General features: G+C 34.7%; 2 protein-coding genes across 3 annotated transcripts in view; both read right to left on the bottom strand.

Moving 5' to 3' along the window:
* Positions 1-17,895, bottom strand: part of LOC127839222 (leucine-rich repeat flightless-interacting protein 2-like) — a 64,970-nt gene extending 47,075 nt beyond the window's left edge. For both annotated transcript variants that reach the window (XM_052367507.1, XM_052367506.1), the window contains exon 1: positions 17,513-17,895. In XM_052367507.1, coding sequence (XP_052223467.1) covers positions 17,513-17,587 — 75 coding nt within the window. In that variant the 5' untranslated portion in view covers positions 17,588-17,895. The remainder of the gene's footprint in view (positions 1-17,512) is intronic.
* LOC127839220 (uncharacterized) lies at positions 5,711-7,797 on the bottom strand. Its single transcript, XM_052367502.1, has 2 exons — positions 6,154-7,797; positions 5,711-5,880 (listed from the first exon to the last, which is right to left on the bottom strand). The coding sequence occupies exons 1-2, from the start codon at positions 7,770-7,772 to the stop codon at positions 5,820-5,822; spliced, it is 1,680 nt and encodes a 559-aa protein (XP_052223462.1). The 5' UTR covers positions 7,773-7,797; the 3' UTR covers positions 5,711-5,819.
* Positions 17,896-18,210: the final 315 nt, after the last annotated feature.

Raw genomic sequence — 18,210 nt, 5'->3', positions numbered from 1 at the left:
GAGGGGCATAACTTTGGACAAAATAAACGATGGATGGTTTAGCAACTTAAAATTTTAAAAGGGCCATTGCTCTCTAAATAAATCATCTAACCAGAACCCACAAATTACATGCGCATCTCCTCAAGGTAGTTAAGCTTCCCATAAAGCTTCATTGAATTCCAGTCAGTAGTTGGGGAGAAATAGCCCAGACAAGAATTGCAATATATGTACAGTTAATGAAAAACTTCAAAGGGTCATGACTCGGTAAAAAATCATCCGACCATAACCAGCTGATAATATGCACATCTTCTGTTGGTAGTGAAGCTTCCCATAAAGTTTCATTGAATTCCGGTCATTAGTTGCTGAGAAATAGCCCGGACAAGAATTTCACTATATGTACAGTTAATGGAAAATTTCAAAGGGCCATAACTCTGTGAAAAATCATCCGACCAGAACCGGCTCATAATATGCACATCTCCTCATGGTAGTGAAGCTTCCCATAAGGTTTAATTAAATTCCGGTCATTAATTGCTGAGAAAAAGCCCAGACAAAAATGGTGCACGCACAGACAGAAGAAGCGGCGACTATATGCTCCCCCCAAAAAAAATAAATTTGGGTGAGCATAATAAACTTATGACTAAGTTTATTAGAAAAGTTTGGCATATTTTTCATTTTCTGTGGAAATTTTGGTCAGATTTTTGGGAAAAAGGTAGATTTTACCATTTGATAAGAGGCTGTAATTTTCAGAAAAAACAAGCTGCATTTACATAAACTTGTCTAGTTTGAGAATTTAAAGAGATATAAAAAATTGCCCTTAGCTAATTATAATTTAGTCCAGATAAAACATAAACTGAATATTTAATTTAAATTATACTTTCCATAATTTTGGATGAAATAATGTTCAATAACATTATAGCATAGGACTTTTTGCCATCAAAATGTTGATAGGTGCAGCTTTTATTTACCAGTATTAAAACCACAACAGTTTAACGACTTCAAAACAAAACCCTTTTTTAAACTCTGTTATTTAAAGTAATTTGTTTTTGTAAAAAAAGCAAATATAACAGTATTATCATATGTGCAAGAATATTCGTGCACTCGATATCCTTTTATTCATCTTTAAAGCTGCTTAATTCCGCTTTGCGGATTTTTGACAGGAATTCCAGAGGCAAAAGAATTAACTCTGACAGGCGTGTTAATAAAATTTAAAGGAGAATATAAAATAAGAAAGTTGTTTAGAAAATCAGTGTAGTGGCCTACTGTGTGTTTATGGCAGAAAATAGCAGATGATTTTGTACGCGATGTCTAAGGATAGGATAACCAAACAGTACATGTTCATTATTTAAAATGATACAGAAATAACATGTGAACACGTGTTTTCGTTTTTTTAGTCAAGTCATAGCAATACTATGGAGAGTGTATTATATTTTACAGCAGTAATTTTAGTATTTCACTGACCTGATGTTGTATTACCATGTTTAAGTTAAATAAATCTAACATTAAAATTAAAATGTATAAAAATGGTATTTGACAACTGCTCCCATGTTTATGAAAAAAAACACTATTTTTAAAACTATCCCTCTCCCCCACTTTGGTATTTCTGAAGTAGACACTGATGTATTTGCAGAACTTGTCCTGAAGTTCATAGTCTAGGACTGTCATGTATGCATACTGTGATTTGCAAATTAGTTTACATTTAGTGAACAATGTACTTCATTATCTAAAAATGAAAGGTTAACACTTATTTCTAGCTTATTCATGATCTGCATTAACATTTCCTGTTTCTTAATACAGATTTTAATTATATATTTCCAAAAAGTTACCACAACTGTTCCATTTGTATTTCAGTGTAACCGCAATATTAGTGTTCTTTTCCCCAGTAAGTGGTCATTGTACGTAACTGATTTAGCGATTTGGTTCCTCATGAAAAATCTAGATGCTTGCATGGATTTTCCAGATAAAAATATATGAAAATGTTTGAGACATTTTTGGCGCTTGAAAACTTTAAGACGAAAGTACATCACTACATCCTCTAATGAACGTGGTGACAGAAGATTATTTTCTATAGTTGTGAGCAAAGTGTTAGAATTGTGAAGTTTGTATTAAAATTGTGAAAATTAGGTAAAAAAAAAACAAACTGCCTCCTTATGAGGGAAAACAATACTTTACAAACAATTTGTGAGCAAAATCTCGACGTTTGGTTGATTACATACAGGAGTACAGTACAGCCAACGTGGAACAAACATATTTTGCGATCCGCCGCGTCAAGGCGCAATGAGCCGATGCCGAGTCGGCAGTTGAAGCCGCGTCAGTATGCGGCGGTATGTCGCATTTTGCCGCGATGCTTTGCATCTGTCCGGCGAGGCAAGCCACGATCCGCAATATGACGCCGAGTCGATGCGCATTATAAAATAAAAATATTTTTAAAATGATTAGTTAGTCAATAAATTTGAAAAGAACAATTATAATAATAATTTAAATCATAATTAATTTAATGTATCTAGTACTGAATACTTACCATTTTTCCCGTCGCTACTCATTACCCTATAATCCCGTATATTCCAGTTTTAAAGCAAATTCTGGTAAAAATTTACGATAAAAGTTCTCATGAATTTCAAGAAATACAAACATTCGCCATTTTTCTTAAGTGTCAAATACATTTTGGCATTTGTTTCTATTTAAAGTTGTGATTAAATAACATCCAATCGGGGCGTTTTTTCCCCACTGAATACGCGTACATCGCTTGATGTGATGTTCATGTTTTTATACACCCACACTTTCCATGTGACGTTCTACATGTCTGCGTAATTTTCACGCGCTTTTTATTGGGAAAAAGGATAAAGCACCAGGCATTTCCCCAGACGGTTTAAGCACATCGGGCCCGCGGTGCCTGGACTTCAAAATCCATTACGCCGCGGCGCTTGATTTTCAGATAATGACGTCGCGATGCTTGAAAAGTTTACAAGCCATTTCAAGCTCTGATCCGAATGTTGTCTGCATTCTGGCATCGACCAATTCTTATAAGTTTTATGTTCATAATAATAGATTTGATAAGACGCTAGCACGATTTATGGGTTGTTTATAGGGGTCAATTATGGTGTGTATCCCCTAATAATGGTCTATAATGATCGATTATTACCGGTACACGTGACATAAGAGCAATTAAAGGTATGCTCGATTTTGTTGCTGTTCCATTTTAATTGCACACGACTATTCACACAATAAACAGTCAACGTTGTTTGTTGCGGTAGTGCGTACTTGAATAACAGAACATAACATGTGTTTTATTATTACTTGCAGTATAACAAAACAAAGCGTGATAAAGAAGATTCATGTCACGTTAATCATATTATTATAGTAAAACACGGTATACGTTTCAGCGTAATTTAAGTTATATTTACAATTAATTGAAGTCAAACGTCTCACCAGTTATAGGACAAGGGTAAGGCAGAATTTTCACCAAACACCTTATCATGAAGGGTGAAATCCATAATTAATTGCTTGACAATTAAACACTGGGGAGCAGGGTAATTTGATATCTGCTTGCCACCAGCCCGAACTGTGGGATGATTACAATTGATAAGAAAGATGAAATGTGCTCCAGTGTTTTAATTTTCTGAGATGATGATATTATCAATTTGCAAATAATCTGATGAGAATGAAAAAAATTACACATTAAAGGATAATCTTCTTGCACAAAATGTTGAATTATTCACTATATATATTAAAGAAAGTAATCAGGTCATAATTCTTTTTATTTTGTAAAATACAATTTAGCTACATATGAATTAATAATCTATAACTGAATACATATATTTGCAGTTGTAGATTATGATAATTGTATGCAAATGTATTTATGAATAAAGCATAACATTTGAATCTGACTGAACAATAACAGTATTAATTAATTGATTAAGAGACTTTAAAAGGAGCCAGTTTATATTTATATTTTTACTGATAACATAGATATGAATTTATTTTACTGAAAACATAGATATGAATAGACATAGATATGAATAATCTCCTTACTCAATATTGGACTGTAATGAGTTCACAGTATATAATGTTACTATTCCCTTCTGTTCTATGATACAATATGTACAGAAAAAGTATAAAAATGGTAAATATAACCGGTCTTATATTCATAGCAATGACGGTTTGAGGAAATACACCTTCTTTAATATAAGAGTAATAGTTTAAACAGGCTGGGGTGCAATCATTTATTTTAATTTATCTCAAAAGTTGAATGGGTAAAGAAATATTTATCTTAATTGGAAAAAATGAAGTTTGCACATTCCATTGGTGTCTAAATTTATGATTCACTGGTAAATTATTGTTTATTCACTACAATAATTTCAAAATCAGAACGTGACGGAATACGCAAACTTTTTTTATAAAAATTATTTTCTTGATCTGCTTGCAGCTTATACACTACTTTTGTCGTATTTTTAAATACATTTAGCTCAAGATTTTGCGCAATTTAGATCAATACATTTACCTCTACATTATCAATCCAGATCTTTTAACATTAAGACTATTATAACCATTATTTTATTTTTGTGAAATATTGATAGAAACGTGTTCTAACGCGTAAGTTAGCTTAACGTTCATTGTCAGTCAATACCTGATGCCACATGGATTCGAATCCGACATGGGGCAGATTCTTTTTCTCCCTTTTAAAGTGCCCTTTTATTTTCAAACTGATCTGATGGTGTTAGCTTTATGGTAAAATAGTTGTTAAGTGAAATCATTATTGAAAACTAAACTAACAAAAATGTACATTTTAAAGAAATACTACTATAGCCCGATCGGGATATATTTAGTGATTGAACCCAGTCTGTTAAAAACACATTTTCATAATATTTTTTGTTTCTTTATACTAATTAAACATTCTGCCTCCGATGTATCCATCAAAGAACAGTCTATCAAATATTTGTAGTATCCATTGTTTCTTATTAAACTTTATAATATTTACACCATCCATGTATCCTTCAACGTACAGTGTATCACATTTTTGTAATATCCATGCTTTCGTAATACTTTACACCATCCATGTATCCTTCAAAGTACAGTATATCACATTTTTGGTATACCCATGCTTTTTTTCTCCATTTATGTACCCTTTAATAAAAATACTGTTTATCACATTTTGTAATATCCATGCTTTCTTAACACTATACACCATTTATGTATCCTTTAAAGTACAGTTTATCACATTTGTGTAATATCTGTACTTTCTTCATACTATACAACACTTACGTATCCTTCAAAGTAGAGTATATTACACTTTGTAATATCCAGATGTTTCTTAATACTAAACACGATTCACATCTTCTTAAAATTTCAGTTCATCAAACAGAAAAACATTTATTTACACTGAAAGTTCGCTGCGTGTCTACACGTGTCTTGAAAAACGAAATTAGCAATCATTTCATCCGACAGAGTAACATTCATAATTATATTATTGTCTTTTTAAATGTATACTAAAAGTGGTCACATATTGTCAAACTCGTCACTCAGTTTTGCATAATGTCTCTACTATTGATAGCTCCTATTAAAATCCAAGTACGTTGTAACAGACGTTTCCGAATGACGTTCCCTGACACTTATGGATCTGCAAGCATCTGAGTAGGATCTAATTTGTTCAGACTCTCTTGGTTCATGTATGCTGACTTTCCTTACTGTTGGGATGGGACATATGGTGTCCCTTTCCCTCTCTGGTGTCCTGGTTCTTGGAATGGGACATGTGATGTCCCTTTCCCTCTCTGACGTCATGGATATTGGGATGGGACGTATGAAGTCCCTTTCCCTTTCTGGCTTCCAGACTTTTTGGGGTTCCTTTATGATTCTGTTTCAGGTTGGAGCTGTAGTGCCTTCACACATTGCGATCTCTTCATTTTCCTAAAATACATGCTTTGATTTAATATAATGATCTAAATTGAATACATGTACACTAATTTTATGTAGGCAAAAGTTAAATAGAATTTGTTAAAAATGGTACAGAATAAATAAACCTTTTATTTAAAAAGAAAGAATACTGTCACACAAACTGCTATCATGACTTAAGGTAGAACTTAATTAAGATCTGTTAATTATGTAAATTTGCTTTAAGATTAGATAAGCTATTATACTATATAATGTCATTGCTAAACTGTAAAAATATGACATGCATACCTTGGGGTAGGTCTCTGTGACTTGCGCTTTACGCAGACTTCCTTCTGTGGCGTACAGTTGTCTAGATTTCTTTTGGACTTCGCCTTCTTCTTACCTCTTCCTATTTTTTGTGATAGAAGATCTTCATCTATCTGAAGAAGATCATCTATTTTGTCGATGTAACTTTCTTTTCCAAAGTCATAACTGATATTACCCGTGAAAGCGTCCTTTGTTAGGCACCCCTTTCCAAGGAAGTCTGGTAATTCCGCGTTGTGAGTCCATGCAGTCAACATATATTCAAGCTGACAGTCTATAAGTCTGATAAGGGATTGCACAGCTGAATATGGTGGCATCCAAAGTGTGGGGTTCCTGAACTCTTTTTTGCCTGGTACCTTGATGGAAAGTTGACGTACCTCTTCGAATGACAAATCCAACGAATGAAGTCCTTTACTTGTATACAGTCTTTTAAGAGCAGTTACATACACTCCCTCATCTATTGTCATAATTGTCGGAAATCCCACTGTTTCTTGAATATGTACTAGTCTTTCCAGTAGCCCTTTGTCATTCAGGAAAATGCTCATCCATTTCTCGTGTGTCTTGTCTTGTAACTTTGGGATGAAGTCGTTTCCACCTAGTAAACAAACTGTTGCAATATAGACTGCAGCATATTTGAATCCCAGTGTTTGTTCCAAGTATTGTATCAAGTCTGTTATTTTGTATATGTCTGGCTTTACTTTCTGGAGGAGAACATACACAGGTGTCTTGAATGTACCATCGTCCTTTCGTGGCCACCGTAATGATAATATCATCATATGTATTACAACACTGTCAATATCGCCAGATGATACAACACTAAGAACAGCACTGCCTTCTTTCAATTTAGGTTCAAGTGTTGATAACCAGTCCACTTGTGCCATCTCTGCCTCCCCCTTTGTTTGGTGCACTTCCTCTAGTACTTCCTGTTGGACAAATCCAGCTCTGTTGAAATGAGCGGCTACGGGCAAGGTGTATTTTTTGTGCACACATGAATCTATGTCATCACATTGATTATAACACTCGAACACCATTTCACTGTCGACAATAATCGTCATGGGTTTTCTAATGTTCAACTTTGACAGATTTTTGGCTAGGTAATTGCTGATCAATTTTTTCCCCTCGGTTGTACTGATGACAGCTGATTTTGACATTTTTCTGTCACTAATAATTTCCTCTCCGCTCTTCAGGTGAGCAATTGATTGTGTCTCCATCTTTTTCTTTCTATTAACCCGTGTGGCACATTTAAAGTCATCTGGGGTGAATGAGTATTTCTCCTCGCAGACAACTATAGTTCCAATATTTTGAAATGTCTCGTATGTCTTTTTCAAAATACCATTTTCTATGTGCATGATGTATTCCTGTCCAGATGTCGCTTTCGATCGGAACTTAATGCCAGCAAATTCTATTGTAGCGTGTGTAACACTAGCTTTCATGTCAATAGGTATTTCATCCAGGCCTTCTAAGATATATTTGGTTTCATTCAAGACACTTTCGGGAGGTTTCAGATGCTGGATAGCAGTCTGTAGTGCTTTTTTGATGCCTGGTGCCTTAGAAACTGTTGCTTTGGATCCGTCTGGATTGATCAATGACTGACAGGTATTCATCGAAGAGCTTAGACAATTATACACTTTTGACTGTTTTTGTACTTTTGCTTTTCTTTTCTTTTCAGCACGTTCCACTTCATTCATGTTCTTGGTGCTATTTTGTGTGCTACTGATTCTCCTCAATGTTGTGCTTTTTCCTAGGGCTTTTTTGACTAGAACACTTGGTCCATCGATGCATTCTTTAGAAGGAATATCACTAGTTTCTAAACCAAACAGTTTGTTTGAAGCTGCATATTTTCTTATAAGGAATTGACCCACAGCATAGGAGTTTGAGTCTAGAATCTCACACGGTAACACCTTTTCTTTCGTGTCATATATATTTTGTGGAATTAAATTCTCTTCTAAAGAAAATGCATTCTGTCTGTCAAGCATTTTCACTAATGGTAAGCTGTGTTTCCAATCTTTCCTGTTAACTTTAAACTGAAGAGTACTGTTTTCGGTTGTCTCTGTAACTTCCAAACTGGCTTCAATGGAATTCATGTTATTGTCTTCGTCTTCGCTGTGTTTCATCAACCTTGATCTAACCTTAATAACATCGGTGAAGTGGTCCACCACCGTCATTCTTGGTACCACGGTTTCAACAGTAGATCTCGGTCGGAAGGCCTTCATCACGTCTTTGTGGTCCATCTCCCTTTGGGTGTCAAGAGCCACATTGACAGTTCCATCTTTATGAGGAGTGGAAAATAAGCACATTTTCATTTTTTGATGAAAATGTCCCGCCTTGTAATGTTGATGTAGAAGATCTACGCAAAACGCAGCATAGGAAGAGGAACCATTCAGAAATGCAAACGGCAATGACTTCTTTACCGATGCCAGTAGTAGATTGTATCCACTTTCACCTCCAATCCTTTCAGCAGCAGCTATGCCCACAATTTCATCGCAATGGTTTGTGATATCTAGGTGAAGAGCAAAAGTGGCATTTGTGTCGCAGCGTTTTGAACAGAAGTTGTTGAATTTATCTTCCCATTTCTTTGACAACATTCCAACAGACAACTCTTGAATATCTCTGTCTAGTTCGTTGCGATGCAAAGGATCTAGGCACGTGCGAAACTTTGAGAACAGTGCTAAGTGAAGAGCTATTGAAACCCTTGTTATATTCTTTGTTGCAGTTTCAATGTTTTTTAACGTGATAAGTTTGTGCCAATCAGTCTCTTCCTCAGAATCTTTCATGAATTGTAACATATGGCTTAGTCCAGCCTTTTCATACGCAGCAAACAGATTAGTAATCTTGGACTTCCTGAGATGAAGAGCCGGGAATTCTGGGAGAAACTGTTGATATTTTTCATTCTCTTTCATTAGTTTGATCACATTTTGTGATATCTTGTGGTCAGGTGCAAAAAGAATTCGGTCTTTCCGTGCTTTATCTCTGTCTAGGTTTTGCAGTGTGTTGTCAAGGACTAGTTTGACATTTGATATGCTGTCATCTCTTCCAGTAGCTGGAATGGGGTGTCTACATATTAATGGTGGAACTTTAAACTCTGTAAGCAGATACTCGTTCCCTTTAACTACATCACCAGTTTGGGTTTCCAGTTCATTTGAATGCGAACTGTCCTCCAAGATTGTACTGTGAAGATTTTCACTCTGATTTGATTCATGGATGTCTTCTACAAACTGCTGTTCATTAATTGTCACATTTAAATTCATTGTATTCTCAAATTCTGTTCCTAAATTCAAAACACTAACCAGGTCATCATCGGTCTCATTACAGTTTGATGTTGATTCATCAGCAATTATCATTATTTCATCATCTTCTTCCATTTCTTTTGTATGCTTGCCTTCTGACAGGAACTGAGGAAGAACACCATCTGTCGAAAACCTTTTCACAAGCCCCCATGTCAGTTGACGGCTGAACATCTGCCAAGCAAGAGATTCTGCTGGTGAACATTCCACTAGAAGCTTGTAGTCGTCTTTCGATAGGTGAATGGAGTCCATACACTTGCACTCACTTGAAAGATCTTCACACATCTCAGAATGCCATGATTCTGTAACTATGTTGTTACGTGGTAAACCTTTGAATGTCAATGGTAGAGTGCACACCTGAGAGGTTCTATTCATACCAGGGTCAGGATCTTCATGTGTTGTCAAACGCACCAGATTGTCCATGAAGAAAACTAAGTAACAATCTTGAAGACTAACGTTGTGTGTTCTTGCTTTGGTCTCAAAGTGTGTCTGATACGTCAACGGATAGCGATTAATGAATGTTTCAAAGTGTGAAACATTAGGATCAGATGCCATTTTAAGCCATCTTTCTGCAGTTTTGAGGCTATATGTACAACCAAAACTTGATGTAATGTCAAAAACTGTCGTCAGTGAATGGTAGTTTATAAGTAGTTCTTCCGAATTAAGCTGCTGAATGACACCATGATAATTCCTATTGAGGAGGGATAGACCAGCATCAAAGAGGGCATACAGCTTTGTTGTCTTTGTTTGAAGATATTCACTTGGTGTTCTGCTTTTCTTTATGCTTCTTTTGTTCACAAACCATGTGGAGAAAAATAACTGGATTTCAATTGGTACATGATGAAGCCATTCTGTCACGACATCGAATGACCGCCAGTCAAGTGCATCTGCAGAGTGATGACATATGCTGCTAAAACACTCTGCACACATCTGAAGCTGTGGAACTTCTTGCAAAAGTTCCGGGTCATTGTACTGCAGCTCAGTAACTGTTGCGCCACCAATCACAAATTCTTGAGTTTTGGAATTCAAGTCACGCTGCAACTGAAATCGATGGGAGTTGCCTTCATCACAATATTTGCACCTGTAACTGTCCAAAGTTCCATCTTTCACAAAGACAAATGTAGTTGATATCAGATTATGCTTTCCTTGAAGTTCAATTGAAAGCAAATTTGCTATTTCTGAAAATGTTTCATTCGAACAAGTCTTCAACTCTACTACAACATGAACATCTCCTTGGTGAACACATGAATTATTGCAGCTGATGCATACACATTTGCCTTTCCCAGACAAGTATTGTTCTAAACAAGCATTTAAAGTTTTATCAAGTTGTATATAAGAATGTGTCACATCATTGTGTACGCAGTTTTGTCCATGGATAGCATCCGCTGCTGACTTTCGCAAATTGTTAGTTTGGATTGTCTGTTCACACTTTTGTTGTGAAACTTCTGCTGTGTTTTTTGAAATTTTAAGACTTTGAAGGAAAACACATTTTTCTTGCAACTCTTCTTCGTATTGTAGGATTGTTTTGCGTCCCCTACCAAAATGGTATTCAAAGTAACAAATCTTTTTCCATTCAAGCTCATTGAAATGACTTTTATAATCAGTGTACAGGGTATAGCTGTGTTTTATATTAACATTTAACAACAGATCTTCACACCATAAATCATACTTTGCTATTTCCTTGTACAGGTCAACAACATTGAATATATTCCTATTTTCTTTTTGTTGAAAGTTAAATACTATGTCTGTTAATTCACTGAGAACAGTTTCGCACACTGAGTATTTGTCAGACAATTTGATTAAATATTTCAACACAGACGAAGCACTGACAATCTTTTTCCCTTTAAATTCAGAAATCCCGGCTTTGTAACTCCTTAAGTCACGAAGTATGTTACTATAATTGACGTTTGGTTCATTTTCACCCCTACTGTTTTGAAGAAAAGTTGAAAGTCTTTCACATTCAATCCAGCAACTACCATTTATTTTTATAATGGGTAAGTCATTGAGACTTCTTAACGTAGGTTTATCATCCATCTGACATCTGAAAAAAAGAATGCCTTTGTTATCACTTGACTTATAACACAAGATTTAATGGTATTATGCACATGACATTTCTATAAAATAGCTTAGTAAGAATAAAAGAATAAATTATAAAGAACACTTTGAATCACTTCTAATATTGCTAATTGACATTTGCTATAAATACATTGAAATCAATGTGAAATTTGCAAGTTACAATAATAATTACGTGATACCTAAAATTTACCAGAGACGTAGGAGTTAACATTAAAGTTATAAAATATCACTGTCTCTTATCAAACAAATACGACCAGTGTTTATAATAAAGTCTCAATCAAAGACATCATTAAAGGTTCCATTAATAATAGTATTCAAACAAATGTTGGTTTTTAAGATATTTTTTATCTGAAAAGGAGGATAAAACTAAGTTCTATAAAAGACAATTGTTTGTTTTGAGTGAATATGAAATACATCTCGAACAGTAAGAAGTGACAAAAATGCAATATTACTCGAGCGCAAGTGATAATATGGACATTTTCTCACTTCGATGTGAGATAAGTATTTCATGTATTCACGAAAAGCAAACAAATTTTCTGTTTATTTAATGCATTTTAATGACAAATAAAAAGGGTATTTCGACTTTTTGTATTGAAATATATATGCGCACGTAGCCAACATTTTAACGTCATACGTAATAATTATATAGCTACCATGATACCTACGTTATTCCCATTTTATACTTGTATTTATGCATTGAATATGCCATTTGGTTGCTTGCTGTCCATAATAATGATGAAATGTTAGGCATTTATTTCAACATGAAATAAAATATTAATGTAAAAATTACTCACCTTCATTATCTGCATCAAAAATGATCTATCATATGGTAAGCCCAAGGTATTCACACAAAAACGCGCTAATACAAATGTTCAAACTCCTTTTTATGTTGAACTTTTTTGACCAATTTTCAAGTTATTTCACTATCACTGTGTACTATGTATCACAAATGAAAATCATACAGTTGCAAAGAAAGTTTACAATTTACTTTTTATAAAGTTCATTTTATTGCACCACAATAATCATCATTGGCAAATATACATTGTAGGAATACATTCTTTATATCTGAACATTTACACAGTAAAAATGCATATATTTACAGTGATTATAATCATGCTGTGTTTCTTTCTAAACAGGAGAGAAAACAATACAATATCTTCAGCCAGAAATAATTTTCTTGATCCTTTTGCTACATTGGGCTTATCAGAGATTTATTGGCTCATAATAAGATAGTAAGCTGACACTGCAGCATTCTTGTGAGGGGCAATTTGTTCTGCAGCAATTCACAATCAGATTTGATTCTATTCTTTACCCTAGTCCTACAACTGTCACTTGATTTCTTCCCCAAACTTACAATGTTCACACTATTTTCTCAAACGCGACTAAATTAACAACACCAACATAACACGCATTCACATCAAATAGCTTATTCAATATTTTCGGAAAACGCTAAATATCTGCAACAAAGTTTTCTTTAGTTTTGATGCACGATATAATGATACGATCGAATATATGACCAGTCCCTGTGTCTGGGAAATCTGCAATTGCACATTTCTTTGTCAGTACTGCTAATTATCGTCGCTGTCAGAGAGTAAAATAAGTAAAAGTGAAAGTGTCAAGGACGTTTTAGTGATCCTGAGACCCCCAACCCACGAACCAAAAGTCTCAAACAGCGAGTCAATGGCAGCAATATTGTCCAATGTTGTCCATGGGTAACAGAAGTTAAAGGAGGTAAGAACATCTTAGCTTAACTAAACTTTTTATAAGTATGTAGTGAAATCAACCCAAAATGAAATCGCACGCGAATAATTATTAAAAACAGACAGATAGTGTCTTGAATAAAATATTAGACACTACAGATGATAACATTTAAATTCAAAAGCATATTTTAATGTTACTTTATAAACATATACTAGACTTTAAAATAAAACAGTTGTTTGAAAAAATAATCCACCCTTTTGTAGGTTTATTGTGCTCTTTGTGTATTCTTCACATGTGCAGATCAGTGCGTTCAGAAGTCTGTACTGCTCCTTGGGTACTTGACTAGACTGACAATAATATACGTAATAACAAACGAAAATTGAATTTTTGCTTAAGCATCACTTAGTGTTTAGTCAATGAGATTAAACATTCTAATTTCTGAATAATTTTACATTTTGTTTGTATTTCAGACTGCGAGTAGGCTCAAGCACAATGAAAGGGGGTAAACACAGAAAATTCTGCTCGCCTGAAGTCTGCTGTCCTCAATGCTCTGGCGATGGTCAGCATTGAAGGACCAGACAATGAGGCAGTGGACTTAGTTATTTTATAATATAAAATATGACTTTAATATAATAAATTGAGGAAAAATAAATAAACAATAAAATAAATTTTAATGCTTTCATAGCTCCAAATTAGTGTGTATTTTATATAGGAACATGTTGAAAAAAGTGGTTAAAAAGCTCCTAAGTATTGTGTTTTGTGATTAAAAAATGAAGAGAAAAAAAAGAAAGCTTAATGGGCTTCCTTTTGAATCAACCCACATTCCGCCATGTCTTGCCGCTGTGCTTGACCAAAATCCTGGGAAAATGCCTGAGCACTGTTTATTTGACGCTGCATAATTGAATTATTAATGTCGCGTTAGCATTTAAATTCGGAGGCATGTTTTGGATTACAAATAGAATAATGCTCATTTGAGAATCGAACAAAACATTTACAGTTGTGCGTAATTAATTCAACGATAATTTGTTAAGGCGCAATACGTGTCGAATATATTTGAGTGATAATTATAAATATAGATATTATATAAATAGTCTATAAAGCATCATACAAAAATCATATCCGCTTATTAAAACGTGAAAATAATAACTATGAAAGTAGCGTAAATCTTGGTTTCGACGCTACACAAATGTACATGTAGGTGTAAACAGGGTTGCCACCAACCTGATAAAATAAAATTCCCTGACTTTTCACTGACAATTCCCTGACCAAATCTTGGTTTTCACTGACTAATTTTGCGACATATTCAGCCTCCTCCTCCCCATACAGCCGAACAAATCCACCAATTAAATGTTTATTTTATTCTTCAACATTACATATTTAACAAGACTATTGCCAAGCAATATAAGTCCCCTACCAGTGAAACTCCACCATTTTCAACAATATTTCTAGTCTATTTGTTGCCATAGCAACCAGAATTATTGACGTAGGAACAAAATAAAATGAGGTGCATACTCTCCATATTGCCATCTATCCATGCTTAAGTTTCATGAAAAAATATGAAGAACTTTTAAAGTTATCACAGGATCCACTATTTTCAGCACTATTTCTAGTCTATTTGTTGCCATTGCAACCAGAATTCTTGACGTACGAACAAAATGAAATGACGTGCATAATCTCCATATTGCCATCCATCCATATGTCAAGTTTCATGAAAAAATATGAAGAACTTTTAAAGTTATTGCAGGATCCAGAAAAGTGTGACAGACTGACAGAGCGCAATAACCATAAGTCCCCTCCAGTTTCACCGGTAGGGGACAACAAGTAACAAAGCAGTACTTCTTGTACACTAAACTATGCATGATGGAAGGCTATATAGTAAATGCCAAAAAAAAAGACAAAAAAGTAATGCATGTACAACTACCACATAATATGATTACGTCTCTAAATCTACATGTGTATGAACAAAACATACTTCTATGTAGATACATGTGATGTAAGTTATAGCAATACAGTAGTAGCACAACACCTATGACACAAAAAAACTGTCCATAAATAAACAATATCCATTACATACTATGATCATACGTTAACATCTAGACACAAGCATAGACGAATACATATGATAGCCTGCTTTGTTTTCATTTTTAGAGGTTTTGCCAACCCATGATAAAAACTCAGGGACTTTGAGCCAACAATCATTAAATAATGTCTTTTTACTCATGCTCGCAATATGTCTATCTATGTGTACATTATATTAAATCTGAAATTAGAAGAGAAAATCAATTTGTGATCTGTGATATATGGTAGGTTAATACATGAAAAATCATGCGGTTAGGAGCAGAAGCAGGTCTTCTTGATAACTGAAATAAATAAGCAAAGACAGTTAGTATAGCTCTTTCATGCTGTCATCTTTAATGATCCTGCAAAGCATAAAATATAGAATTCATCAGCTCTGGGGGCAAGGGTTGCAAAGCCTTTCAGCCTTCAAGGATACCAAAAATTAATCAAAGATAAAAAAATTAATAAATTTACCAGAGCTCCAGATAAAGTTTTGTGAAAATCTTAAATTACTACCAGATTTTCAAAAAGAATTCTTAACTCTGAAATTTTATTCTTAACGTTTCTACTAAGTTTTAGAAAATAATTCTTATTTTTTTCTAAATGACCTTAAAAATAAATAATAATGGTTATTTTCATGCAAAAAAAAATCAAAATAAACATACTAGCAACTTTATTTATACGAGTTCAACAGTGTCTTTTCAGTATTATACAATTTTATTTTTCAAATACCTTCATATGCCCAAACTGTGCTTAGATTGCATGCCTTAGTTGAATTTTTAAATATTTCACAATTAAAACGGGTCTCCCCTTCAATCTTTTCAACGATTACCCACGGGACTTGTCCCTTCCACACTTTCAATGTTTTTTTTGTGTTTATGTTTGGACCCGTCGTGTTGCGTTTTTGTTTAGCTTTTCCGACTGTGTCGGCAACTGAACATACAATATCGTATTAGATCTTTTCTATAATGTTTCTCTAAACATTTAATTTTGGCTCACTGTGCGTACTATATGTTAAAAGCGTGTTTTTGGACGCTTTGCAGTTATTGAGAACGCTCTCTGGGCGCAGCCATTGTTTTTTGACTGATAGACTGTATACGCCGCTTTTATTGGAAAAAATACAGTTTGTTAAACAAACCTGATAACCATTCTATATATTAAGCACCGCAAAGATTTTTAATACGCGAAAAGAACTCAATACAAATAGATACGAACCGATGAAAAAATAATATTCGTAACTTGATTTTGTAATTCTTAATGGTACGACAAGAATTTGAAATAAATACGCAACGGACTTGAAAATAATTCGTAATTACGAAAATACGACCCTTATCTGGAGCTCTGTTTACATTTTGAACATGCTCTACACATGTTTATGTTTTATGAACATAGAAATGGTCAAAATCTTTCAAATCAAAAATATACTGTTGAATCTTCTAAAACAAATGATACCTGAAGACTGCCATAGCCACTTCATAACTTATGCATCAACCCAAAATTTTATTTTTCCCTGACATTTCACTGACTTTTCTGAGATTTAATTTTTTACTGACCATTTTTTTAAATTCCCTGACTTTTCCCTGACTAGTGGCAACCCTGGTATATCTTTGCACTCGATCCACCGCATACTTATGTGGCAGATTTATGCCGATAAAGTACGCAAGGTTAATACAGACTCTGCATTGTTGCGCGGATCGATGCCGCGTGCCTCCGCGATACGCGGTGTAAACACACGATGCGGCCGCCGAGTACTAACGCCGCCGAGTACTAACGTTCTGGCCGTGGCGTGACCCAGGATTATGTTTATTCCGCGTTGGCTCTACTGTATGAGGTCGCAGTGGTGTAGTGGATGAGGTGTCCGCCTTGAGATCGGGAGTTGGTGGGTTCGATACCTAAGGGGAGCGTTCTCATGGTCTCCTCCAGAGACACCAAGTACTGGTTCTTCCCAGGAAACGGACTCTACAGTGTCCATATCTGCCAGAAATACCCGCAAGGGGAGTTCTGCAGTATTGAAAGATGGTATTGAAAAATAGATGAGTATGGTACGCAAATACTACAATTACCTACACAACTGAATGTTTTATTGTCAGCAACAGTAAAAGAATCAGGGAAACAGAACCATTTTTGAATAAGCTTTACAAACATTTAGGGCAACACCCAGGGCAAATGGGAATTTGGGTGCAATGAAATCGTGGCAAACAATTCAAATAAAAAAGCGCACTAACCTCTTTGGAGATCTGATCAAGTGCCTGGTCTTCAGCAGAGTATTGTTTGTCGGTTGCTCTTTTCCTGCCACTCATATTGACTACTTTTTAATTAGCACTAAGTTTAAATGATAATAGGCTGATGATAAAGTAAACCAAAATTAGGCAAAAATATTTATTCATGTAAAAATGCCCGAGGAGGACCCATATTACGCTTTCTTTCCTAGCATTAACATATGTTTTCTTGAACATAAATTATTTGTTTAGAGTCAGATCTTTACGTCGAAAAGTATAGCAACGATTGACACTTAACACATATCAGTAAATCAGAATTCAATACACTTCCTCATAAACAAAATTTGCTGCAATTGCCGAAATTTCCGGAAATTACCACATAGACTGGTTTATACGATGTATACACAATCAACCGAAAGATTTCGGTTAAACATCACTAACATTGTATTGCTTGTTACTCTCTTTCAATCAGTTTAGCCTCTTAAAACGACAAAGAGAAATATGAAAAGATAATACAAGAAGAATCAAAGCGCTGAAGACACTGAAGATGTTTGCTATTGCATAATTTAACACGCAATTCATTTTTGAAAATCAATCGCAAGTTTGAAATGAACACACGCCATTCAACTTTATAAAGTGTGTGTCATAGCGCACGGGTCGAGTTTTGTGTGCACTTTTTATCATCCTTATTATTTCATAGAAAT

The sequence above is a fragment of the Dreissena polymorpha genome, chromosome 7 (assembly GCF_020536995.1).
Source record: "Dreissena polymorpha isolate Duluth1 chromosome 7, UMN_Dpol_1.0, whole genome shotgun sequence".
NCBI lineage: Eukaryota > Metazoa > Mollusca > Bivalvia > Myida > Dreissenidae > Dreissena > Dreissena polymorpha.
The sequence above is the reverse complement of the archived record's forward strand: the minus strand, read 5'-3'. Positions and strand labels throughout refer to the sequence as shown.